General features: G+C 47.8%; 1 protein-coding gene across 3 annotated transcripts in view; it reads left to right on the forward strand.

The window, feature by feature from the left end:
• XDH (xanthine dehydrogenase) overlaps nucleotides 1-25,489 on the forward strand; it is a 59,923-nt gene that overhangs the window by 7,092 nt on the left and 27,342 nt on the right. Inside the window, exons 3-16 of one of the 3 annotated variants that reach the window (XM_043918320.1) lie at nucleotides 1,271-1,367; nucleotides 2,988-3,096; nucleotides 6,140-6,266; nucleotides 7,212-7,273; nucleotides 11,007-11,075; nucleotides 11,408-11,497; nucleotides 12,663-12,804; nucleotides 15,450-15,542; nucleotides 16,136-16,287; nucleotides 17,531-17,624; nucleotides 18,986-19,095; nucleotides 20,848-21,032; nucleotides 23,201-23,375; nucleotides 24,764-24,844. In XM_043918320.1, the coding sequence (XP_043774255.1) occupies nucleotides 1,271-1,367; nucleotides 2,988-3,096; nucleotides 6,140-6,266; nucleotides 7,212-7,273; nucleotides 11,007-11,075; nucleotides 11,408-11,497; nucleotides 12,663-12,804; nucleotides 15,450-15,542; nucleotides 16,136-16,287; nucleotides 17,531-17,624; nucleotides 18,986-19,095; nucleotides 20,848-21,032; nucleotides 23,201-23,375; nucleotides 24,764-24,844 (1,586 nt within the window). Of the gene's footprint in view, nucleotides 1-1,270; nucleotides 1,368-2,987; nucleotides 3,097-6,139; nucleotides 6,267-7,211; nucleotides 7,274-11,006; nucleotides 11,076-11,407; nucleotides 11,498-12,662; nucleotides 12,805-15,449; nucleotides 15,543-16,135; nucleotides 16,288-17,530; nucleotides 17,625-18,985; nucleotides 19,096-20,847; nucleotides 21,033-23,200; nucleotides 23,376-24,760; nucleotides 24,845-25,489 lie in introns of all 3 variants that reach the window. The other 2 variants (XM_043918318.1, XM_043918319.1) reach the window with 2 other exon arrangements.

The raw sequence follows: 25,489 nt of genomic DNA on the forward strand, positions 1-25,489 counted from the left end.
GAACCCCGAGAGTGATCTCAACTGCTGATCTCATAGGTCCAGACTAGTGAAAGGAAAAACTCTAGATCTAGAGCACCCTCTTCAGCTGTACCTTAAAAGAAGCAGCAGCATGGTGAAGGAGGAGACCCCAAATCCAGAATTAGAGTACTGTGTTTGGGCCCTAACACTCAAAGTAACTGACTGTTACCTTGCAGGGCTTACATTATGTCTTGGGTCTCAGTCTTTCCTCCTTCTTTCCTTCCTTCCCTCCCTCCCTCCTTTTTCTTTCTTTCTCCCTCCCTCCTTTCTTTCTTTCATTTCACTGTTTCTTATAGCAGTTCCTGCCCTGCCTGCTAACCAAATTATTGTGAACTTCAAACATGGGTATGAGTGCTTTCCAAGTAGAAGATGCTCTATCATTGTTAATTATTAACTTTATCTTAAAATTAGGGAAATAACTAGGAGATAAGAGACTCAGTTCTTTCCATCTTCAGCAGGAAACTGAAAGCCTTGGAGGCCTGGGGGCCTGAGGGAGAAGCAGCAGTGGAGCTGGTGTGTCCCGTGGGAAAGAGGTCACCGTAATTGCTGTTCTCCAAAGCAGCCTATTAGTTAGGCACTTTTCAAACTTCAAAAAGTATCAGAGTCTTAATTTCTCCCAAGACGTAAGAGGTGTCTCCAATATTGGCTTTTGACCCCCAAGATATCCTCATTTTAATTTCCTTTCACATATCTGATGGGATGGATATTCAGAAGCCCTTAATCCAGCTCTAATTTTGGTCCCCAGACTTCATCAGTCCATCCTCATCAGTTTGGTGAGGGAATGAGGGAAGCTGAACTCAGCAAGTCCTGTACTGGCCTGTGTGGCTTCATTGCATGCCCACCTGGGATGAAGTGAGGATTGCTCCACATGCTCCATCTTTGAGGCACCTGATTCACCTGCCGTGTGAGCCCACCAGTTTGGGGGCCTGTTAAGACCACACTTAGAAGACTGTGATCCCAAGAAGATCTCCAGGTCTAGAGAGCAGTGGCACTCCAGTCCCAGGGGATGACACATGGGTGCCAGGGCCTTTCCTCCTCTGCACGTGGAGCTGGCCCCATCCCTGCCTCCCTGGGTTGCAGGGCAGCCTCTCTGAGTGGGAGGCCCTTTGAGCCTGCTGCCTCCCGGGCTGAGGGGCCTGAGCCTGTGTGTGGATGGATGGCTCTTCACTTGCAGCTCAGCCCAGGCATTTCCCAGCAGCCCAACAAAGACTTTTTTCTTTGAGTTCATACTCCTTAACCCTTGACCTTCCAGTGGGGCTGAGAGGAACCAAGCTGGGCTGTGGAGAAGGGGGCTGTGGGGCTTGTACGGTGATGCTCTCCAAGTATGATCGTCTCCAAGACAAGATCATGTATCCTTTGCTTGCTGGCTGATTGCCCTTGGGGACTAGGATGCAGGCGTCAGCTTTTGAGTGATGGTGTGTCTGTGTGTATCTGTGTGCATGTGTGTGTCTGTATGTGTGTGTATGCACACATGTGGGTAAACCCCTGTGTTCCTGAATAGGCTTTGATCATGACCAGGGATATAATACAATGATGTCTTAGGGAACATCTTCTTGGCTTTTAAATATGGACAAGATTCTCCACTGTTGATAAAATCAGCTTTCTAAAATTCAGACTCATTTCACATCCCATGAAATCCTTCAGTAGGCCTCCATAGCCCCCAGTCTAAGTCTAAATTTTTTGCTCAACATGTGAGGTCTTTCAGTTTGCCCCACCTTTCCTCTCCAGTTTTCTTTCTCTCCATGGGTCCAGCACTCCGCTCATGCAGAAACAGTTATGAACTACCAATGCTCCATGTCCACTCATTTCTTGGTCTCTGCACAAGCTGTTTCCCACCTTGAATGTCCTTTTTTCAAGGACTTCTCCACCTGACTAATTCTTATTAACACCTTAGGATTGGGCAAAATATCACCTCCTCCATGAAGGCTTCCTTGACCTCCTAAGGTTGGGTTAGGAGCCCTTTGTGCTGGTTCTTTGGTGCCACATACGCAGCCCTCCTGCAACCCTTACCATAAGATATTTAAACTGCATCTTCACACTGGTTTCTGCTTTCCTGAGTTGAAGGCAAGCTATTAAAGGACAGAGTTTTTGTCTGATTCACCTTTATTTCCTCAGCCCTCAGCAGGGTGCCTGGTATAAGGTTGGCCTTCAGTGACTGATGTTGGTTGCATGAGTGGGTGAGAGATGAGTAAAAGGATGGAGGTGGGGAAGCTCTAAGGGCTGTTCACCTGGGGGTTTTGGCCTCCCTCTCCACACAGATGAATGGGAGAAATGGAGGTGAGTGAAAGCAGAGAAGCAAAAGTGACAGGAGGTTCTGAAATTGAAGTGGCTAAGGGCTTCCCTGGTAGCTCAGCTGGTAAAGAATCTTCCTGCAATGTGGTTTGATTCCTGGGTTGGAAAGACCCCCTGGAGAAGGGGTAGGCTACCCACTCCAGTATTCTTAGGCTTCCCTGGTGGCACAGACAGTAAAGAATCCTCCTGCAATGCAGGAGACTTGGGTTCGATCCTGGTTGGGAAGATCCCCTAGAGGAGGGCATGGCAGCCCACCCCAGTATTCTTGCCTGGAGAATCCCCATGGACAGAGGAGCCTGGTGGGCTACAGTCCATGCAATCACATGACTGAGCAACTAAGCACGTAGAGAAAAAGGGACGCATTAGACCTGGGACCTCCCAGAGGCTTCCTCTTTACTCAGCCTCCAGGATCTACCTGAGTAAGAGGCAGCTGAAAGTGCCCCTGGCTTCCATGCTCCAGCCCAGAGGCCTAGGGTGCACCAATGCGTGCCCCCACAGGACAATGGGGGGGCTCGGGCCCTGGCCCGGGTGGAGAGATGAGGATCCCTGTGGAAAAGAGAACATAATGTAGAGTGAGGAGAAGTGACACGAAGCATCACAAATCTCTCAGACCCTGCGCTCGGGTCCGCTCTGATGGCCTGACTGGTCAGTGGGATGACCTTAATCTGGGGTTCCAGCCACTTTTCTGCCAATGCCTGCCTGGCCCCCATCTGCTCCTTGCACCATGTGGCTGTGACGACTGTGGAAGGAATTGGAAGCACCAAGACGAGGCTGCATCCTGTGCAGGTAACCAGCGGCTCTTCCCAAGGCTGCAGGCTTGCTCTGGATTGTTGGGATGAGGGTTGCAGCCTGAGGCAAGGAGGCATTCTGGCTGGCCACCCCCCTCCATTCCTGTGGAGGTCAGGGGGCTAGCTGTGAGGTGGAAAGAGGAGACGCCCGAGCCTGAAGCTCCCTCCTGTGTTTGAGTGGCTGGTGACATTGCGTGGCCCCGTGGGAACCACGAGATCAACTTGATCTGGTGGCTGCAGGTCTAGCTGTACCAGAGCTGGGGGAGGAGGGGCGGAGGACCTTCCTCTCTGTGCCCAAGTGTGCTTAGGAAGCCCCCTGCCTTCTCGGATTGAAGATTCCAAACGCTGTGTGCCTTTGATCAAAAGCCCACTTATTACCTGCTCCCTCCCACAGTAATTCCATTGCACCTCTCACCTCCCACCCACAGATCACTCAGACACAGGCTTGTTAAAGTGGCGGCTAGCAAGGGCAGAGTCAGAGACACGTGGGTGTCTGACCAAGGCTTTCTTTCTGGTGGTATCAGGCATCTGATGATGGGTTGAGATTGGGACCTCTTTGGGCAAGAGTGGACAGTAGTCAGGGTTCTGTGGAGTGAGAAAGGGTGTTCGTAGGCTAGGTGGGAGAGGCCCCACATCGAGCAGGGCACAGAGGAAGGAAAGGCCGCAGTTCCCAGCGCTCATGTTAAACTGAGGTGGAGGTCTTTGGGAGGGTGTGATCACAGAGGGTGTCTGAGCCAGACCCTTTTCTTAATATTCCCTGTACCATATCATTCGGATCTTGCCTTCCTTGGGTCCCTGACATGAATCCTGGAGCCAGGGCTGCCAGTCGAGCAAGCTAATTATACCCCCAGAGGGAGCATCTTGGACCAGTCATGGGGGTCAGAGTGGGGTGAGGCAGTATTACATCACCTGTGTGGCTTCACTTCCTAGGCAGGAAAGTGGCAGGTTACTAAACTTGTCCAACCTGCAGCAGGTGTGAGAGGGTTAATGAGGGCTTGTAATTTACTTTGAAACAAATAGATGAAAGAAAGGAGCTGTTTAAACACAGGGATCGCATCCCTAGAATCAGAGGAAAGCTCTCCCTTTCCAATGGTACAGAGCCTTATTCCTGATGTGTTTCTTTTGGCTCCAGATAAGCTTAGATTCCACTTTCCCTTGTCCGTTTACGTTTTCTTCTGGGATTCTAAGACACCACATTTCCGCCCTCCCTCCGTGCTGGAACCACGTGCAGTTCCTTCTCAGCTCAGTCCCTGATCACCACAGCACCCTGGGCTCTGGCCTGGGCCCAGTCACTTCTCCACCTTCACACTCTCCCGACATGAGTTTAAGACCATATCTTCATATCTTCAGCTTCAACCTCTCCTCAGAGATCAGACTCCGATTTCCAGCTGCCTACTTGAATCACTAGATGGACGTCTGATCTAAAACTTAACAAAAACTCTTTTTCCCCCCAAATTCGTTCTCCCCTGGTCTTCCTCCATCTGAATCAATGGCAAAGCATCCATCCAATTTCTCACGACAAAAATCTAGGAGTCCCCTGTGATGTTTTCATTCCCTGCACCCAGTCCATCCAGAAGTAATAGCTACTCTACCTCCAGAGTTTACAATGAAATCTTCATTTGTTTCTCTGTCTCCCCTACAACTGTTTCGTCCAGGTCACATCCCTTCCCACCTAGGCCACATCAGTGCCGTGATCCACTGTGTCTTCTCTTGCCCCCTTGGCCATTCTCTATTCAATAGCTAGAGTGATTCTTTAAAAACACAAACTTGATCGTATCAAGCCCTGCTGAAATTCCCATAAAGGCTTCCCATCATCACACCCAGAATCACAATCAGGATCCCTAATCCTGGCTGTGAAGAGCTGCAGGCTCTGGCTGTTTCCTATTTCCCGGGCTGACATCTCTCGTCCCAGGGTTCCACCTGTCCTGGCCTTTCAGCAGATTTTCGCACTGTCTGTGCTCAGAGTCTTTCACTCACTGTTCCTTCTGCCTGGGTGACTCTCTTCCTTGTTCCAAATCATGTCATCAAGTTCACCTTAAAAGTCGCTTTATCATAATGGCTTTTCTGACCGCTCCAAATAGCCACTAGTCACTCTGAGTCATGTCATCTTGTACTAATTCTCTATATAACACCAACCTCCACCTCGAATATTCTTCTTTGTTTTTTTCAGTATTTCCCCCACTAGGATGTGAGCTTCGTGAGACCAGGGACCTCATCTCTCTTCTACATGCTCCATCCCCAGGACCTATACTATGCCTGGCACATAATAGATTCTCAGTAAATATTTCTCAAATTAATGACTATCCGAGCTAAGTGCTGGTGATACAACATTCTAGCAATTTTACTTGACGTAAGTTCCAAGAGAGATTCCCAAGAGATCAAAAAATAATGTAGATGAGGAGAATTTCGTTGTAATAAAGATCTGGCAGGTCTGAATGAAAATTCTGTGACGTTCAATGCTTTTAGTGAATTCTACAGCACACATTCCCCAATTCTTAAGTCTCCATCCATTGGGCTTCAAGAATTGCCTTCACTTAAGAATACAGGGGCAATTTAATTTGGAATAAAATGGATTCACTTGGTTGATTTTGGATTGTGGGGTAGTGAAGTTAAAAGAACTTGCACAGTTCTTGCATTCACCACTGTGATCTTACACACATCCCTTAAATCTCTTAAATCTTCCTCCTCTGTCTTTAGTAAAGAAAATAGTTCTAATTGCCACTGTTCTTTGAGGGGGTATCCTATTAATAACTGCCATTGGTTAATAACATGCCAGGTATGATGGCTAAGTGTTTTACATGAATGATCTCACTGAATTCTCAGCACAGCTCTGAAGATAAGTGCTAGGGTAGTGCTAAACAAACAGACAAGGTTTAGGGAGGCTTGGTAACCCAGCCGAGGTCACAGCTGGTAAGTGGGAACACTAGGATTTGACTTTGTACAGTGCAGACTGTCAACGTGGACTGTCTTTAGTTGAGTCACATAGGGAGCCTGGCAGGGGTTCTGCCAACACAGGTGTCTATGTCATCTGCCCCTTTTAGGAGAGAATTGCCAAAAGTCACGGCTCTCAGTGCGGGTTTTGCACCCCCGGCATCGTCATGAGCATGTACACGCTGCTTCGGAATCAGCCCGAGCCCACTGTTGAAGAAATTGAGGATGCTTTCCAAGGTATGGTCCTTGTGCAGGGCCCAGGAGGCAAAGGGCAAGTCGGTTTCCGAGGAGGGCAGGGCAGGGGCAGAGTAGAAGCCAGGAGTGAACTAGGAGTTCCAGGCACTTTTGAGAGAAAGGCTCAGGCTATCCCATCATGGTAGCTAAGATTTCCTGGGAGATTGGCCCTTTCTTAATTTGAAGAACACTTGGTTGGTTTGAAGACCTTCTGGGTTCTCCTGCCTTAGTGTCCATCTTCCTGCACTGTCTTCCTGACCACCCTCTATGCTGGCAAGGGTGACCTTGAGTGGCTGGCATGGGAGGTGGTCATCTGGGAAACTGCACAGAAGTCAATGACATGGCATCTGCCTTGGCAGCTTCCCCAGAGCAGGGTTCCAGGGGGCAAAGGCCATGTGTGAGGAAGGCGGCCCTGATTCTGTCTTGGGCAGGGACTGGCTCCCCACTTTGACTTCTGTGAATGGGCCCAGGTGGCTGGACCTGATATCTCTTCCTCTGAATTGAGTAGAGAAGGTTTCCCATCCATTCAATTTCTTTCAGTGCATTATTTATTCCAGTTATTTATATGATGTCCAGTCATATGTCAGGCACTAGACAGGGTACAAGGACACAGGAATGGAAGATAGTCCCTCTTCTCAAGGAGTCCATGTTCTGCAGGGGAAGAAAGTTTATAATGTAGTTTGATAAGCTCACTGATAAAGCTTTGACTAGGAGTCACCATGGGAGGACTTAGGGGAGCACTTCATTCAGTCTAAGCATTCTAGGAAGGCTTCCTGGAAGAAGTGGTAGATGTTTGGAAGTCAGGGGTACAAGTAAGAGGAGGATCATTCCAAGTAAAGAAAATAGAATATGTAAAGAGGGCATTTAACTGAGCTGGGAGCAAAGCCACAAACCCCTTAGCTGCCCTGGGGCCAGTGCTGACATTGCAGATTTTTCCTTGGCCCACAGGAAACTTATGCCGCTGTACAGGCTACAGACCCATCCTCCAGGGCTTCCGGACCTTTGCCAAGGTGAGTGGGGGCTCGGGGACAGCAGTGGCCTGGTTCCCGAAGCAGCAACGCTCAGGAATCACAGTTGGGAGGGATGCCAAGGGCCTCTGGGTTACAGAGAAAAAAGATAAGATGGCCAACTGGCAGAAACTTCTGCTGTAGGTACCTGGCAAGGGTGCTGGGCTTTGCCATTCTTATTTGGGGTGTGGGGTAAGTGGTGGTTCTCATCAATAGCATGGAGACTTTCCTTCCAGGAAAGGCCTGGAGAGCTGGCTCCTGAAAGAAACATGCCACCTAAGAGCAAACTTCCTCCAGGGCGTTCGGGCTTGGCATTCTGCCTTGGTGTCTGGCCCGCTCAGCCCATGGTGCAGGTGCTGAATGTGACATTTAGTAACAACCCAGCCTGACTCAGCACTCGCGTCCCTCTTCCCTTGCCGTCCAGGCTGCTTTCTGCAGCTGGCACCCTGCTGGGTTTATGAAACTGCTAATTAGATCTCCAGACAGTGTGTGAAGCCCTGCAGTATTCGTATAACTCTGAGTGACAAACCACAGCTGGGATGAACAGGCGCTGATCACATAAATGCAGACACACACCTGCCATGCGGCAAGGAGGACCGAGAGCTGGCTTCCCCTTCTTGGCTTAATCTCCCCAGATTTTACCTGATTACCCAAATGCGTCAAGTTTATCCAAACTCCTATCAAACTGTCTCATCTCAATTTGATTCTGGGTCGAGGGGAGAGTCACAGACCTCTAAGGTCAGTGTCTTTCACTGACCTTAGAGTTGGTACAGTGCAAAAAAAAGGAGTATTGTGTCCAAATAATCCAAAAGGGTGGAGGTGGGACCTCTAAGGATGGGAAACAGCACACCCTGGTGAATGCTGTTGATACTGAGGAACCAGGAAGTATGAATTTAAATGAAAGTGATTGAAAGCTTAGATTCCGTCTGCAGACCTGGGTTCAAATCCCATTCCATCACTTAATTGATACATAATATTGGGCAAATTTCCTCATTTCTAAAATGGGGATTATAATAATACCTACCTTAAAGTGCTTGTGGGAAGAACTCCTTGTAAAGCTCTTAGAACAGTGCCTGGCACATCGTACATTTTCAGTAAATGGCAACATAAATTATGATGCTCGTACATTTTTTCCTGTTACCCAATATTTAATCTTCATGTGCTGCTTAGGCTTCCCTGAGAACCATGGATTGTGAATTTTGTCTGTGTATTTACTTCATAGGAGGCTTCTCAAAGGAAGATAATCTGACCAGCCCTACTATTTTCTCGAAAGAGAAGGACTTTTGAGTGTAGCTGGGAAGTATCCTCCTTCTGAGAGTCAGAGTTTTATCATTTTTATCACTCTAGATCCATACCTCCCTCAATCCTGCTGCCTGGCAGCGTAGAGAAGAGTCAAATAGAGCTGGGTGCTTTAAGTAGCCCAAGTGACTGGTACACAGAGTGTGCTCAGAAGCTCATGCATGTTACTCACCAGAACCCCCAAGGCCCTCTTCAGAGCCTTTTAACTCTTATTTTACACACAGTTTTAACAAACTCAGTTATCTAGTTTACATGGCCACACTGGAAAAGAGTGAGGAAGGTATGCTATAGGAAGGCAGCCTGTTCACAGCAAGAAATGATAACATCCATCTAGCAGCAAAGAAGGAAATGAGGAATCATAAAAATAATCTTGAGCCTAATCACTTTAGCCTGAGCTTCCCAGGTGGCTCAGTGGTAAAGAATCTGCCTGCCAATGCAGGAGATGCAAGAGATGCAGGTTTGATCTCCAGGTTGGGAAGATCCCTTGGAGGAAAAAATGGCAACGTATTCCAGTATTTCTTGTCTGGAAAAGTCCATGGATAGAGGAATCTGATTGATTACAGTTCATAAGGTTGCAGAGTCAGACATGATTGAGAAACTGAGCATGCACACACCCAGAAAGAGGAAATCTCTCTGGGGGAAAACCCTAATCTTATCCAACCTCAGCAGGCCTTGAGGGCAGTGACACATCATCGTAAATCACAACAATTTATGTCATAAAAAACATCAGTGAATTATGAAGAAAAAAGATCTAAGTAAGAATAAGCTGGTACTTTAATTATTTGTGAAACTTACTTTTGTGAAATACATCCTGCCCCACAAGGACCAGGTGAGCAAGGCTGTTGCCTTACTGTATGCAGGGCCTAGTATTCCCCTACATTACTCCTTCTCCAAAAAGAGAGATGATAAGAGGCCCTCTTCTTTCTGCCCAAACACAGAGGGGAAAGGCAAAGTGTTGTTGTTTAGTCACTAAGTCATGTCCGATTCTTTGTAACCCCACGGACTGCAGCACACCAGGCTTCCCTGTCCTTTACTATCTCCTGGAGTTTGCTCAAACTCATGTCCGTTGAGTCACTGATGCCATCCAACCATCTCATCCTCTGTCACTCCCTTCTCCTCTTGCCCCCAATCTTTCCCAGCATCAGATCTTTTCCAGTGAGTCGGCTCTTCATGTCAAGTGTCAAAGTATTGGAGCTTCAGCATCAGTCCTTCTAATGAAAGTTCAGGGTTGATTTCCTTTAGGATTGACTGGTTTGATCTCTTTGCAGTCCAAGGAACTCTCAAGAGTAGTGGGGAGGTAGAAAATAGACAGCTCTGAGATCCAGTGGTAAAGTAGTGACTACAGGAGGGGTCTGCAAGCAGGGTGGATGAAGCAAGTCTGAGAAGGCTTGCAGGTTCCCAAAGGACCTTCAGCCTCCTTGCCCCTCTGAGAACTTCTTCAGGGACACGGATGAGCTGTGAGTAAATGGTGGTATGAACACCCATTTCATTTAGTAAATGGTGTTATGAACGCTGTCTTCCACAATTCATGTAGAGAAGGGCTCCTCCCAACTACTCCCCTAGGAGCTGGCTGCTCTGGAAATGTGTCTAGGACTGAGCCTGGGAGTTTTCCCCACTCTTGTAGAACTCCACGATTCTGTAGTGTCTTCTGGGGCCCTGAGCTGAGACTTCTGCCTCCTTAGGGCAGATCAGTCAGGTAAACACTCCCTTTCCCACCTTCAGTGCATTGGTTTTGGGATGTAGCAATCTGGGCTCTAGTTTGTGCTCCGTCATTGGCATCTTAAGAGGTCTTGAGCAAGTCCCCTGTCCATAGGTGTTGGGTCAGCAGACCTGAACATAACCTCCCGAACAGGTCCATGTTGAAGAATAAAGAGTGTGAACTTTCTGGCAAGAAGTGCCGATAAGGAGTGGGAGGCTGTCAGGCACATCCCTGGCCCAGCTCTGGTCCTAGACATCTTTGGCAGGAGCCCCACAAAGACTCCAGCCTGGGAGGTGCCCAGGACTTGCTGGTTTAGAAGTACAAGCGTGAGTGATGTGAGAACCAACGGGAATTTCTCTCAGGGAGGCTTCCCCAGGAAGCAGTACTGAAGTAGGGAAGTGAGCACAAAAAGATGTTTTGACAAAATAGGGCCTAGTTTTTAATGGAGAAATTTTCTTAAAATTAAATTTCTCTGTTACTTCCAGGAGAGATCCTGTTTATATATCCTCAAGTTATATAATCTATATTTATCAAGTGAGAGAAAGTAACTAAAGCAGAGGCAAGTGGGATGGGTGGGGGTGGGGGTGGGGGTGGGGAGGTGCAGTATCTGCTGCTCCTCTAGATGCTGGGGTGGATTTCAAACCCAGGTTTCATTTTACAGTAATAATCTAGGTTCTTTAGCTCCTGTGAAAACTCTTTGCAAATATCTTTGTGTGGTATTTGTGGTCATCTCTCTAGAATGGTGGATGCTGTGGAGGAAATGGGAACAATCCAAACTGCTGCCTGAACCAGGAGATAGACCACAGGGTAAGTGGGTCTTTCTTGGCCTGGAAGCCTGAGGGCCAACCTCAGGTCAAAGGAGCCAGTGGGCTATCTCTACATTCTGGGCTGTGGCCGCTGGAAGAGGAAACCATTATGTTCAAACTGTGAAGTTGGTGAATGTACTCCTTAGCCCTGGATCCTCTGGCAAAACCTCTTTTTTCCTGCTTCCTGGGAGCTACCTCTCCCCCAACCCAACCCCCACCCCAACCAGCCTGCGGGGGGCTGTGGATGAGCTCGCTTGGACAGAGGGCTGGGCCAGCCCTAGGGGGCATTTTAATGCAGGAGACGGTGTATCCCTTATCTTTTCCCCTTTCCAGCAGGTTACTCTCTCGCCGTCTTTATTCAACCCAGAGGAGTTCATGCCCCTGGATCCCACCCAGGAACCCATCTTCCCCCCAGAGTTGCTGGTAGGTGATGCGCCCTGAGCCCCTGGAGACCTGCTGAGTCCCACTAGTACCCACTGGGGTCTTTGTGTCCTCTTTGTCCTGTGGCTTTCAGCCTGAATTTCCCTTGGTTTCTCTTACTCCAAGTCCCTGTGCCACATATCGCCACAGGGACCCACACTTCTCCTTTTCACACGTGTTGCTCACAGGTGAGGAGTAGATCTGTCTGGCATGCTGTGTATAGTAATAGGAGCTCCAGAAGTGTTGGCTAGCATCCTGGCTAAATCTCTTGTCTGAGCCCTGAAGCAATGCATTCTCCTTTCTGTAAGCAGTCCATTTATTTACAAAACAAACAAAAAAACAAAAAAAGCTGTGTTCAAAGAACACAATGATCTGCAGCCCTATCTTAAGAACACCTCTCACGCCCATTTTCTCACCTTGATGATCTTGCTCCTCCACACCAACATTGATGGCAAACAGACAAACAAAAATCAAGCCACTCTCAAAGTTTCTCAAGTGCAGACTTCTCTAGGGGTGGTGAGCACATGAAGATGATTTTAAGAGTTCATTGGGCCAGAAAGAATGGCTTTGCAGCAGACCACCAGGATATCTTTCTCTGGATTATGAAACCTTTAAAAAACCATCAATTCAATTTGGGGATTTTCCCTCCTAGCTCTGCATCGCCCCTCATGCACTAGAACCGGCCCTCCATTACGTTCCCTTCTGATACCCCAGCTTCTGCCACCCCTGTCCCCTCTCTCACCTCCTGGAGACTGTGTGGGACAGTTGAAGTCACCTGTGGTGGCAACCTTCAGCAGGTCCCAGAACCTTGATCCCCAGGTTTCTCCTTTACCTGCGAAAGAAGAGACTAACAATGCCTTCTTCCCCAAACTCTTCTAAAGCTCTTTTAAACCACTACAATGTTGTAAAGTAATCCGCTTCCAACTAATAAAGTTAAGTTTAAAAAAAAAAATAAAGACTAAATGAAATAATGTATGTAAAAGAGCCGCGACCCAAGTCCTGCCTCAGGACCAAGTGCTTCCCCTCGCTTCTTCCCTGACATGCACTTTCCCTCTGAATCCAGTACTAAGCAAATCCATAGATGATCCTCTTGCAATCTGAAAGCAATGGCCCTGGGAATCACAGTGGGGAGGAGGAGGCCACATGGTAAGAAAATGGCATTTTCCAGAGGCTGAAAGACATTCCACCGAAGCAGCTGCGTTTTGAAGGGGAGCGTGTGACCTGGATCCAATCCTCCACCTTGAAGGAGTTGCTGGACCTCAAAGCTCAGTATCCCGAGGCCAAGCTGGTGGTGGGGAACACAGAGATTGGTAAGGGTGTTGGGCAGCTCTGGGTCAGCCTGTCCAGTTCAGCCCCTTGTGGCCATGTGTCCTGTGTGTCCTACTCTGCCTTCATTTCCCCATTTCATATGTGGAGGTAATGATGCCTCCTCTAATGGGCTTCCCTGGTGGCTCAGACAGTAAAGAATCTGCCTGCAGTGTGGGAGACCTGGGTTTGATCCCTGGGTCCGGAAGATCCCCTGGAGAAGGGAATGGCTTCCCACTCTAGTATTCTTGCTTTTAGAATTCCATGGACAGAGATGCTTGGTGGGCCAGAGTCTGTGGGGTCACAAAGAGTTGGACACAACTGAGCGACTAACACTCACCTTTCAAGGGTTGTTCTGAGTATTAACTGAGATCCTTGCTGATTGTTCTCCATAAACATTGACAGAGACCTGGCCCTATGCCAGGTATTCTGGGGGAGCCAGGGGTACCCAGATCACCTAGACTAGACTCCTTCCCTTGAGGGGCTCCAAGTCTGAGGGTAAGGGAGCAACATGGGTCAAGTGCCTGGGCCAGTACCTGATAGGCCCTAGGGGTTCCATAAATGTCAGTCTCCTGCTCCCTTTTTCTGGGGGTGACGTGGTAAGGCAAGGGAGGGGAAATGTCCCAGTGTGGCCGTTCTGTGTTGCCCACGACTGTGGCCACCTGCTCTATGATGCCACCCCCTAGACGTGAGCCCCATCATATGCAAACAGGGCACGGAGGCTCCAGAGGTGCTGCTCTCAGCCCGGTGCCTGAAAACTCAGGAGCAGAGACACCCCAGCCCCTGCCAGGCTCCATTCATTCCTATACCCGGCGTGGCCTGTTTCCCCTTGGCTGGGCCGCAAGCCCAGTGAGGATCCGGAGAGAGGATGGAGGCACAGGCCAGGGCGGTCTCAGAGGACCCTCAGAGGCCAGGGCGGTCTCAGAGCAGCCCATTCTAGCCTGTCAGGGCTCCTATCTCTGGCTCTGGAAGAACCCCCCAGGCCCTGGGTTCTGGTTGGTTCTGCAGCTGCAGAGAGGAGGGCCCGGCTCAGGGGTGTACTGGTGAGTACACCCTTAGATTCTCTTAGATTCTAAGAGAAAAGGAATTCACAAAGATATTACAAGCTCCAAATTAGAAATAATTGCCTAAGATCACTCCACAGCTCCACCCCTCTTCCCTCATACACCCTACCTCCCCCAGTGTAACCATCACACTCCCTATCTCCCCCAGTGTAACCATCACACTCCCTATCTCCCCCAGTGTAACCATCACACTCCCTATCTCCCCCAGTGTAACCATCACACTCCCTACCTCCCCCAGTGTAACCATCACACTCCCTACCTCCCCCAGTGTAACCGTCACGCACCCTATCTCCCCCAGTGTAACCATCACACACCCTACCTCCTCCAGTGTAACCATCACACTCCCTACCTGCCCCAGTGTAACCGTCACGCACCCTATCTCCCCCAGTGTAACCATCATGCACCCTATCTCCCCCAGTGTAACCATCACACTCCCTACCTGCCCCAGTGTAACCATCTACTGCCGTGATGTTGGGGGAAGCTGGGCATAGAGAAAACCTTATCAAGATGAACCACTTACTGCCTGCCTCTCCCTTCTTCATTCTATGAGCTGATATTCAAACAGATGAGGTTTCTCAAAGCCTGCTCCACCCTTCAGAGACCCTCTGCAGCACGTGAGAAGATGGGGGACGATGCACAGATATTTCCTTTTTAACCTTTTCTATTCACAACCCTGTGGGTGGGGCTGGGAGGGGTGCTGTGCTGACTGGGTCTGAGGAACAGGGGCAGGTCTGTTCAGAGAGGTTTCTTACTTGGTTCACTGGAAGGACAGAAATCAGACACAGACATTCGGTCCCATCAAGCCATGCACCGTAAGAACTCAGACAGATATTGGGACCTAGGAGCTGATTTTGAATTTTTCTCTCAGTCATTTTTCCTTTTTGTCTGAATGTTAGACTTTCATATTATATTACCATTATATCCCAACTCTAATAATTGCCCTGGTACTGAAATGTGCCCATTCTTAGCTGTATAATTTAGGAAAGAAACTTCACCTCCCTGTGCTCCAGTTTCCTATCTACTGTTGTTGTTTAGTGGCTCAGTCGTGTCTGACTCTTGGCGACCCCATGGACAGTAGCCCACCAGGCTCCTCTGTCCATGGGGTTTTCCAGACAAGAATACTAGGGTGGGTGGACATTTCCTTCTCCAGGGGATCTTCCCGACCCAGGGATCAAACCCATGTTTCCTGAATTGCACGCAGATTCTTTACCGTTGAGCCACCAAGAAAAACCTTCTTATCTATGAGCAGAGAAAATCACAGTATTTCATAGGGTTATTGTGAGGATTAAATGAGTTAAAATATGTAAAGTGTTTAGAAGGGTTTCTGACTTATTTTCATGCCCTTTTTCTAATATTGTGAATAAACACACATGCACACACACACACATGAAGTCAAGTTCGTCTTATTTGAGTTCCGATGAGAGAGAGAAAGACATAGCTTCCTGGCTGATCATGTGGAAACTGCCCTTTATCCCATGTCTTGTCCATTGCACCTCCAAGTCCCGCGACACCCACAGAGCATGTGAAATCCGTGCTGTCTGCAGAGGTGGGAGCCCTGCAACTTGGGGCTTTTGGTTTCTTTCGAGGCATTGAGATGAAGTTCAAGAATCAGCTGTTTCCTGTGATCATCTGCCCAGCCTGGATCCCTGAGCTGAATTCAGTGGAGCACGGACCTGAGGGTAAGGCGGGGCCTGCCGGAGCTCACAGGGGGGCTGGGATCCTGGAGGCGGGTTGTCCAGAGGATGGTGGCGATCAGGAAAGCCTCCCTCTGGCTCCTGCTGTGCCTGCTTTTCCAAGAGCCACCCTGCACTGGGGAAGCGGAAACCCTCACTGCTCTCCTCCGCTGAGCATCAGTGGTCAGGTGCCAATGGGCTTGGGGCTTGGTATTTTCAGTAATCGTTCTCAATCCTGGCTGCACACAGACTCACTCACGGGAATAGGGGGTAGGTTGGGAGGTGGGGTTGGGTGCTTTTGAAAAAAGGAATGCCAAGAGTTCAGCCTCAGAGATCTGATTTTATTGAGGTGAGAGTCACTGGTTTAGAGAAAAAAGCACTCTGGTTTTAGGCCTGGGGTTGAGTCCTGGCTCTTTTATTAACTGTGTGGCATTGGGCAGGTCACCAGACCTCTCTGGGCCTTAATTTCTGCATCCATATAAGGACGTGCACCCTGGTTCATCCTTACTCAGTTGCTGTGGAGCTTCCTAGGAGCTGTGTATAGAAGTGCTTCTTGAGCTGTGAGGTGGATGGCTGTCATTCCGGGCATGTGTTCTCAGGGATCTCCTTTGGAGCCGCTTGTCCCTTGAGCTCTGTGGAAAAGACCCTGCTCAAGGCAGTTGCCAAGCTGCCCACCCAGAAAACGGAGGTGTTCCGAGGAGTCCTGGAGCAGCTGCGCTGGTTTGCCGGGAAGCAGGTCAAGTCTGTGGCGGTGAGTCCCTATTTAGGGGCCCAGGATGGGCACTTTCCTCACAAGGTGAGGGGGCCAGTCTGGGTTCTATTACAGCCCGAATAGACCTCAAACTTGTGTTTAGAATTCCTGGGGGCTTGTTGAAAATGCAGATTCCTGGACCCCGCTCTCAGACAACCTACAGCAGATCTGGGTTGGAGTGCCGGGGTCAGGCTTTAACAAGCCCCACAGGTGCTTCTGATGTGACCCGAGGGCCACCCTGGGGGGTGCACCTGCTGTGGCCCCATCTTTACCCCTGAGGTTGGAGAGATGGAGCCGCCTGCCCATCTCTTTCTGAACTTAGCCGAGGCTGACAGCAGGTGGATGAGAGATAAGTTAGGGCGAAGCCAAAATAGGAAGGCGGGCTGCCTTTCAGAGTCAGGGGGAGAACCAGAGGTCGAGCCCCTTGAGAGGAGAGAGAGGCCCACGTGTTGACTGCAAGCAGCCTTCAGATGAGCCCCCAAACCCAGGGTTTGCCGACGGCGTTCTCACACTTGGCGCCATTTGAGTCTCACAACTCTTGATGGGGTTAGGAGGAAAGCTGACCCTTCCATTCTACTGTTGTAGCTGTTGTTTTAAATTAGAACAAAAAGCAAAGCAAAACAACCTACTCCCATTCCCCTTGCCCTACCTCAAGCACCTCTTCCAATTATAGATAAGGAGACGCAAACCCAGAAAACTCTACTAAGTTCCCCAATTCAGATGAAATCTGCTTGTGGGAAGGATTTTTTTTTCCTGGAGCAACTGGTTTTCTTCCCCTTTTCTAATAATGGGAACTCTGTGTCTGATTGTCCTTATATTCTTTGCCAAGGAAGCTCAGTTAGAACACATTGTTCATCCATAAGACTTCCCATTCTTTTTCCTTGATCTTTGTCTTTTATTTCTCTTTCACGAACTCTCTACAGCCTCAGTGATAAACCATCTCAGACCTTTCAGAAAAAGGTTGGGTGAAATCAATCAAACAAACAAATTTAAAGGAGCTGATCCTGGGTTACATGTAGGTAAACTTCAGAGCTGGGACCCAACCCCAGGCGTTGGAATCTCAAGTTTTGCATGTTGCCCGAATGTCCGGGTTCTTACTGTGCTGGTCTGGTGCCTACAGTGGGTGGAGGACCTCAGAGCTGTCCCTTCAGCAGATGTCCCCCACCTTCCACATTCGGGAGCCAGATGTGTGAGCTGGACTTTGCTGGGGTGGGCTCTTACACATTCTCCCTGCTTGTCCTAGTCCATTGGAGGGAACATCATCACAGCCAGCCCCATCTCCGACCTCAACCCTGTGTTCATGGCCAGCGGGACCAAGCTGACCATCGTGTCCAGAGGTGAGCTGCCTCATGCAGAGGTCAGGAAACAGGGCCAGGGCTGGAGTGGAGTCTCACAGGAGAAATCACTTTCTGCAGAAACAGAACCCAAAGTTCAATAACGTAGCTTTCCTAAAGCCTGGATCCCTGGAAACTACAAAAGGAGCTGCACCCAGGCTGGGGGTCAGGAGGGCTGGACCATCACTTTATTAAGAATTCACAATAGGACCTGTCACCCAGATGGCATACTCAGTGGTGTGTGCTGGGGCCAGAGTATGCCACTCAGCATAGCTGATGGCTGGGTTTTCAGGGAGTCTGAGCATTTGTTAAACATGGCCATTATTAAACATTAAACTATATACCCTCACAATAAAATACATTATATTAAAAACAAAGGTAATAAATACTCAAAATTCACCATTTCCTCATTATTTCCCTTCATTTTACAGCTGTCTATATCTTTGAGGTTATTTCCATTTATTCCATTTATAGACTGGAAATGCTATGTAATAGTTCACTCCTGTGCCACTTTCCTTGCTCAAGGGTCTCCCCAAGACCACCTCTAGGTTTAATGACTTTCAGGAGGACAAGGAAGACTCACAGGACTCAGTGTTGAGTCTGCTCACGGCTATGACTTATTACAGCAGGTGAATAGAGAGCAAAATCAGCAAAGGGAAAAGAGGCATGGGGCGGAGGAAGCCAGGCACTAGCTTCCAGGGCCTCCTCCCAGGGGAGTCACACAGGACACACTCATTCTCCCCGGGAATAAGTTGAGCCATGACCACACACGTGAAGGATTGTTTACTGGAGACGCTCGTTAGAGACCCAGCACCCAGGGCTTTTAGTGAGGCTGGTCATGTAGCCCTGCCTGGCATGTACCAGAAGTCCAGACTCTCAGAAGGAAAGTCAGGTGTTGAGCATAAACCATATGATTTGTACAAACATTTTAGGCATTGTGAGCTGGTCTTATGAGGGAATGGTGGGAACTCTCCTGAAACCTAAGGTCCCAGAGGACAGCCAGTGGCCAGCCTTGTAAGCAGACCTCTCCCAGGATGGCAGGCCTGCTGTGTCAACTCCTCACTACCCTCTTCTCAACTTCACACTGAGCTATGCTGCTCTGGTAGCTTGACATTGGCCGTTGTAGAAGTATTTATACCACAGAAGATTGTGAATGCTAGGAGTCAGGGCTTTTTCTTAAAGAACTGATTGTTAAACAGTCACCAGCACACCAATGCTTAGGGGTTTCAGATGGAGCACCTGGGTCCCTGTCGTGCCAGCCACTCCCTCTGACTGTGGGCATCAGGGGCCAGGAAGGAGAATTCCCCTGGTGATTTGTCCTGTGCTTTCTCACATTGGTCCCTGTCTGTCTTGCCTCTGTACAGGCACCAGAAGAACGGTTCCAATGGATCACACCTTCTTCCCCAGCTACAGAAAGACCCTGCTGGGTCCAGAGGAGATACTGCTCTCCATTGAGATCCCCTACAGCAGGGAGGTGAGATGCTGTCAGAAACAACCCAAATCACCCCTGCTCCGGCCAGGCTCCAGATGAAGAGACCAGAGTCTGCCTCGGGGACCACACTTTGCATCTCTCCACTTTAACACTGATGTTCTCGTCTCTGAGCCTGGCCTTTATTAACAAACCATATTCCTTTCTGGACAATGAGGAGTTTCAGGGTATTGGGCACAGGGCATAGGCAAGGAAACCAGACAGGTAGATGTGTGGTTCTGAACAAGTCATTCATCTTTCTGAGCCCCAAATCCTCATCTGTAAAGTGGGCCCATGTTTACTGACTGTGAAGATTATTGCGAGGACCAGAAAGACAGAATTCTTAAGGTTCCTGGCAGGTGTCTGGGAGCTGGTGGGGATCACTAGCTGGTGCTAGTGGGAGGGTTTTCTGGCCTGGTGGGGCAGGTCTGGGCTCCTCTGGCCGCCTTGCTCGTGTTCCTTGGGGCCTGTGGTATCCTGACCTGGCATGGTTTTGTCCTACACATTCCATGAGCCTTTAGAAGAGTGATCTGGGAGAGGCGGGGCACCAGCAGTAAAGGAGAGTATTAAGGGTTTACAGAGCTGGTTACAAGGCATGTTTGCCCTTGCAGATTTTGACCTCCTTAATGAGAATGCTGATTAAATTAAAGCAGTTATGTCCCTGCAGTGGTTTCTTAATGATTTTCCAGCTTGTCTTTATAGGCTATTTTGAACAGTGATTCCCAGAATTTTTGTATGTCACTGATCAATAGATTTAAAAAAAAGAAAAAACTTATGAGATGGGGAAAGGAGGAAACAGTCTGGTTTGTATTCTCCCAGGTAGAGACATAAACAAAAAACATTTCATAAATGAAAGATTTTCATACCCAGAATTTGGAAGTCTTTCTCAAGAAAGAACAGCTGATGGCCTGACCCTGACCCTGCATGCACCCTGGGGAAAATGTTGCTGTGGGCTTGCACAGTCCTAGAAGTGGTTGGAACCTCTGTTCCAGAACCAAGTTCAAGCTCTGGGCTCATAGCCCCAGTGTTATGTTAGATGTCAGAAATCTCATCAGGAGGGCTCTCCTTGGCTTCTTCAACAAAAGCCTGGGGTCATTTTGAACCTCAACAGTTGTGTTTCTTCAATACACTTTCCCTTAAACCTCCCACCACTGATGTTCATCAGAACTTGGTGCCAGGGACAGTTCAAACCCTGCACAGAACCTGACACAGGTGGATCTTTACCTGGAAACTGACTCATGCTCTCTTCCCATCTCCAAAGACAGAGCCTGGCTTGGACCCAGGGGAAGTGTATGCTCAAAGCACAAAGAAAGCTACTGTTTCATAGTGTGAGTCTTCCTTTCAGGAAAAGAGAATTCTAATTGAAGCCAGTAGACTGGTAGGAGAGACAGGTCAGGGAGAGCATCTATGGAGGCCCAAGCTGACACTGGGTTTCAACACCCTTTGGCATCTCATTGTATCTGCTTGAGAGGCAGTCGTGTTGATAGAGGCTTTGGCACAGCCCCTGGCTGTGTCCCTGGACTTCCTGTTTTCCTGACTGATGGGCAGAAATCCTGACGCTTTCCCAGTTTCTGGGGATGTTACCCGGAAATCCTCCTGAAAAGGCAGTAGTTATGTCCTCATCTTTGACCCCTACCACCAGCTCCTGGCTGCTCTGTGATGGTCTTCTGACTTCACCCCACCCTCCCTGCTTCAGACCCATTGTTTGAAGTCTTTGCAAAGCAAGGTGAGAAAGAGGTATTTTTCTGTTATTTTTAGGGTGAGTTTTTCTCAGCATTCAAGCAGGCGTCCCGGAGAGAAGATGACATAGCCAAGGTGACCTGTGGCATGAGAGTCCTGTTCCAGCCAGGAAGCACGCAGGTAAAGGAGCTAGCCCTCTGCTATGGCGGAATGGCGGACAGAACCATCTCAGCCCTCAAGACCACGCGGAGGCAGCTGTCAAAGTAAGAGCTGAGAGTGGAATAAAGTTACTGCTGCTGCTGCTACTATGATTACCAGTAGTGCTACCATTGCTGCAACTACTGCTAACACCACTGCTACTCTACAAGAGCTGCTACTACTACCATGATTACAGCTGCCGCTAGTGGTAGTACTATTAGTAGTGTTGCTGCTGCTGAACCACTATTAGCATTACTACTGCTGCTGCTACTGTTGGTACTATTACTACTTATTTCTACAGCTACAACTACTATTACTACTGCTGCTGCTGCTTTTACTACTCCAGTTACTACTGCTGGTGCTACTCATCTCATTCCTCTACTACTGTTACTATTGTTCTACTATTATCATTACTGCTGTTCCTACTGCTATCACTACTATGACTAATACTACTACTGTGGCTACTGCTACTATTACAGTTGCTACTACTATGCTGTCTCTTCTACTGCTAATAATATTATTGTTGCTACTCCTAGTGTTACTGCTACTGATGTTTCTGTTACGGAAGCTATTATTAATGCCATTACTACTACTTTCCTGCTACAATAACTATTACTATTGCAACTAGCACTGCTGCCGCCACTATTACTGCTAATAGAAGTATCACTATTGCTGTTGCTGTTACTTCTCCTACTAGTAGTATTGCTTGTACTGTTGCTATTACTACTGGTGCTTCTCTTATCTCTACTATTACTTCTGCTTCTACTGCTATTGCTATTGCTTCCGCTCCTACTATTCATGCTTCTGTTACTGCTAGCATTACTATTACTAGTATTGCTGCTACTACTATTGCTGTTGCTACTACTACTGTTACTGCTGCTACACTATTAGTATGGCAACTACCATTACTAAGGCTACCATATGGCAGCAACTGTACCAAGCACTTTGCTGGTACTGTTCTATGTAATCCGTACAATAACCATATGGCTAGATAAAGCTTAACTTTGGAGTTAGGCTCCTTGGTTCCAATTCCTGGCTTGAACACTTAACGGATGGTTAATATAAATCAAGTTACTTAATTCTCCCATATCTCAGTTTTCTCATGGTAAAGTGAGTATAAAAATTTTCCCTACTGTACCTTTTAATTTACATTAAAAGTAATGTTTCATATGAAGCACTTAGGACATTGCTCAGTGTGTTGTAGGAACTCAATAGATTTAACTATTATTGTTTGGTGTGGTCTTCTAAAAATTGCATTTATTCTTTTTTTTTCCATTTATTTTTATTCATTGGAGGCTAATTACTTTACAATATTGTAGTGGTTTTTGCCATACATTGACATGAATCAGCCACAGATTTACATGTGTTCCCCATCCCGATCCCCCCTCCCGCCTCCCTCTCCATCCCATCCCTCTGGGTCTGAAAGAGACACATGTACCCCAATGTTCATTGAAGCACTGTTTATAATTGCCAGGACATGGAAGCAACCTAGATGCCCATCAGCAGATGAATGGATAGGAAAGCTGTGGTACATATACACTATGGAATATTACTCAGCCATTAAAAAGAATACATTTGAATCAGTTCTAATGAGGTGGATGAAACTGGAGTCCATTATACAGAGTGAAGTAAGCCAGAAAGATAAACACCAATACAGTATACTAATGCATATATATGGAATTTAAAAAGATGGCAACGATAACCCTATATGCAAAACAGAAAAAGAGACACAGATGTACAGAACAGACTTTTAGACTCAGTGGCAGAAGGCGAGGGTGGGATGTTCAGAGAGAACAGCATTGAAACAAGTATACTATCAAGGGTGAAACAGATCACCAGCCCAGGTTGGATAAAAATTGCATTTATTCTTAAAGAAGAGGAAATTGAGCCTTAAGGAGGTTAAGTAACTTGTGTGAAGTGAAAGTAAAAGTTGCTCACTTGTGTCTGACTCTTTGTGACCCCATGGACTATAGCCCACAAGGCTCCTCTGTCCATGGAATTTTCCAGGCAAGAATATTGGAGTGGGTTGCCATTTCCTACTCCAGGGTATCTTCCTGACCTAGGGATCAGATCTAGGTCTCTGCATTGCAGACAGATTCTTTACTATCTGAAGCACTAGGTGAAGCCACATAACTATAAGTATCTGAGTCACGTTTTTGAGCTGAGGTTCATGACTCTACTCACACAAGTGATTCTGGTTGGGAACACTCTCCCATGACCTGCTCTCTGGCAGGTTCTGGAATGAGAAGCTGCTACAGGACGTGTGTGCAGGTCTGGCGGAAGAACTGGCCTTATCCCCAGACGCCCCTGGAGGCATGATTGAGTTCCGACGCACCCTGACCCTCAGCTTCTTCTTCAAGTTCTACCTGACGGTACTGAAGAAACTGGGCAAAGAGGACTCGGAAGATGTGAGTGTGGGGCCTGGCAAGGCCGAAGACGTGTGTGCTCCTGTAGCACTTGTGTTTCGGGATCTGGGAAGCTGGCTGAGGCAGGAGAGGACTGTGGACCAGGTGGTAAACGCTCCTCTCCTCTGGATGTCTAAAGACAGAGGAGTAGGGACCAGGGACACAGCCTAGAGGGTCACACGGAGATGGGAGCCAACTTGGGGGATGAGAGACAGAGCACTGGGCTGGGAGTCAGGGATGTGAGTTCTTGTCCTGGCTGTGACATTACCTCGGATGTGAACTTGAATAGGTCACCACTCTTTCTAAGCATTAGCTGTAAAATCTGGGGGTGGGTAGACCTGATGATCCTTCTGCCGTGTAGCTGATACAACTGTGATTATGTGATTCTGATTATGTGATTATGGGAATCTAGTGTGATAAGATGTGAGGTGGGGTTGTGCATTCAGGAGAGGGTGCTAGTTGAAGTGGAGCCCAGCTCCTGAGGTGGGTTTGCCAGCAAGCATTTATTTTATACTTTTTATGTCATAAGATTGTACTGCACATGGTGGGCAGCCTAGTGCGGGAGAGAATAGGATCAATAAAGGCCAGCCTGGTGTGACTACTGAGGAGATGGAGTTCGGAGCGGGAAGCACAAAGGAGAAAAGGCTTCACATCTGTGGGGACAGCAGAGTGAGATACCTAGTTTATAAACATTCACAATAATTTTTCTGATTATGGAAGTAAAAAACTTGTGGAAAACTTTAGAAATACAAAAATGTATAAAGAAAAAATTAAAATTACTCTCAGATCTTAGATAAAACCACTGCTAGTATTTTTGCTTATTCCTCTGATCTTTTCCCCATGTTTATCTGTCCAATCTGTGTGTAATCCTTTTTGTCTGCCCCATCTCTCTCTTTCTGTCTCCCTTCCATCTATCTATAAACCTATAGGTTTATAAACCTATCATCTTGCTGTCTTTTGATCTGGATATATTATTTTCTAAACAGATTTGGTATCACGTGACATACAGAGCTTCACATGCCACTTAATTTTGTTGAGATTATATTACTATTATGAATAATTCCCCTACATTAAATATTTCCCACAAAATTGAGGGGGAAAATAATGACTTTTCCAGGAAGGCTGCGGGAGAAGGATGTTCCCAACAGAGAAGCACACATCAATGCAGGAAGGAGGGAAGCCTTGGTTGGGTCAGAGGAAGTAGGGTGCAGGGATGGGAGAAGAGAAGCTGACAGAGCCCATGATAAAATGTTCAGGTAGATCCAGCCAGCATCAGAAGGAGTGCAGATGAGGAGATGAGAAAGTTGTTACTTCTACCACTTGGGGACAGCCAAGGTTGGGACCAGTGATAGAAATAGTCATGATCACCTGTCACCTTGTCTCCACAGAAGTGTGGTAAACTGGACCCCACCTACACCAGCGCCACTTTACTCTTTCAGAAAGACCCTGCAGCCAACATCCAGCTCTTCCAAGTGAGTACAAACCTTATGTGGCTAATATCAGGGGCCCTTGCAGGCCACCTCAGATGATGCTGACCATTGGCGAATGACTGATTCACACTGTATGCCACTGCTTAAAGCTCCTTACCATTGTGCATAAATGTCTAGTGAAGGAAACAGGAATTATGTAAATGTGAATGAAGCTCACCTCATTTCTCTCTTGGGCTTACTCTCACCTTCACCTGCTCCTTAAACTTTTTTTCCATTTTGTTTTTTTCTCGTTCCTCTACGGGCTAATGTGCAAAGCCAGGCATGCTCAAGTAAACAAAATTTAAAAAAAATTTTTTCTATTAACAGTAATTTTTTGAGAGGCATTAGGTAAAGGATCAACTTTTCGGATTTTGTGGGCCACGTAGTTTCTGCTACAATTCCTCAGCTTCGTCACTGTAGCACAAAAGGTGCCAGAGGCAATACATAAATTAATGTGCATGACTGTGTACCACTAAAGCTTTATTTATAAAAGCAGAGAGTGGGCCAGATTTGGCCATTGTCCACAATTTGTAGACCTCTGCTCTCAAGTGTAACAATCCAAAACATGAACTCTGGGCCTGACGGCCAGGACTTGAATCCAAACTCTGCCATCACATAACTGTGTACACTTGGACAAGTGACTTTCTC

This window comes from Cervus elaphus, chromosome 11, assembly GCF_910594005.1.
Source record: "Cervus elaphus chromosome 11, mCerEla1.1, whole genome shotgun sequence".
Lineage (NCBI taxonomy): Eukaryota > Metazoa > Chordata > Mammalia > Artiodactyla > Cervidae > Cervus > Cervus elaphus.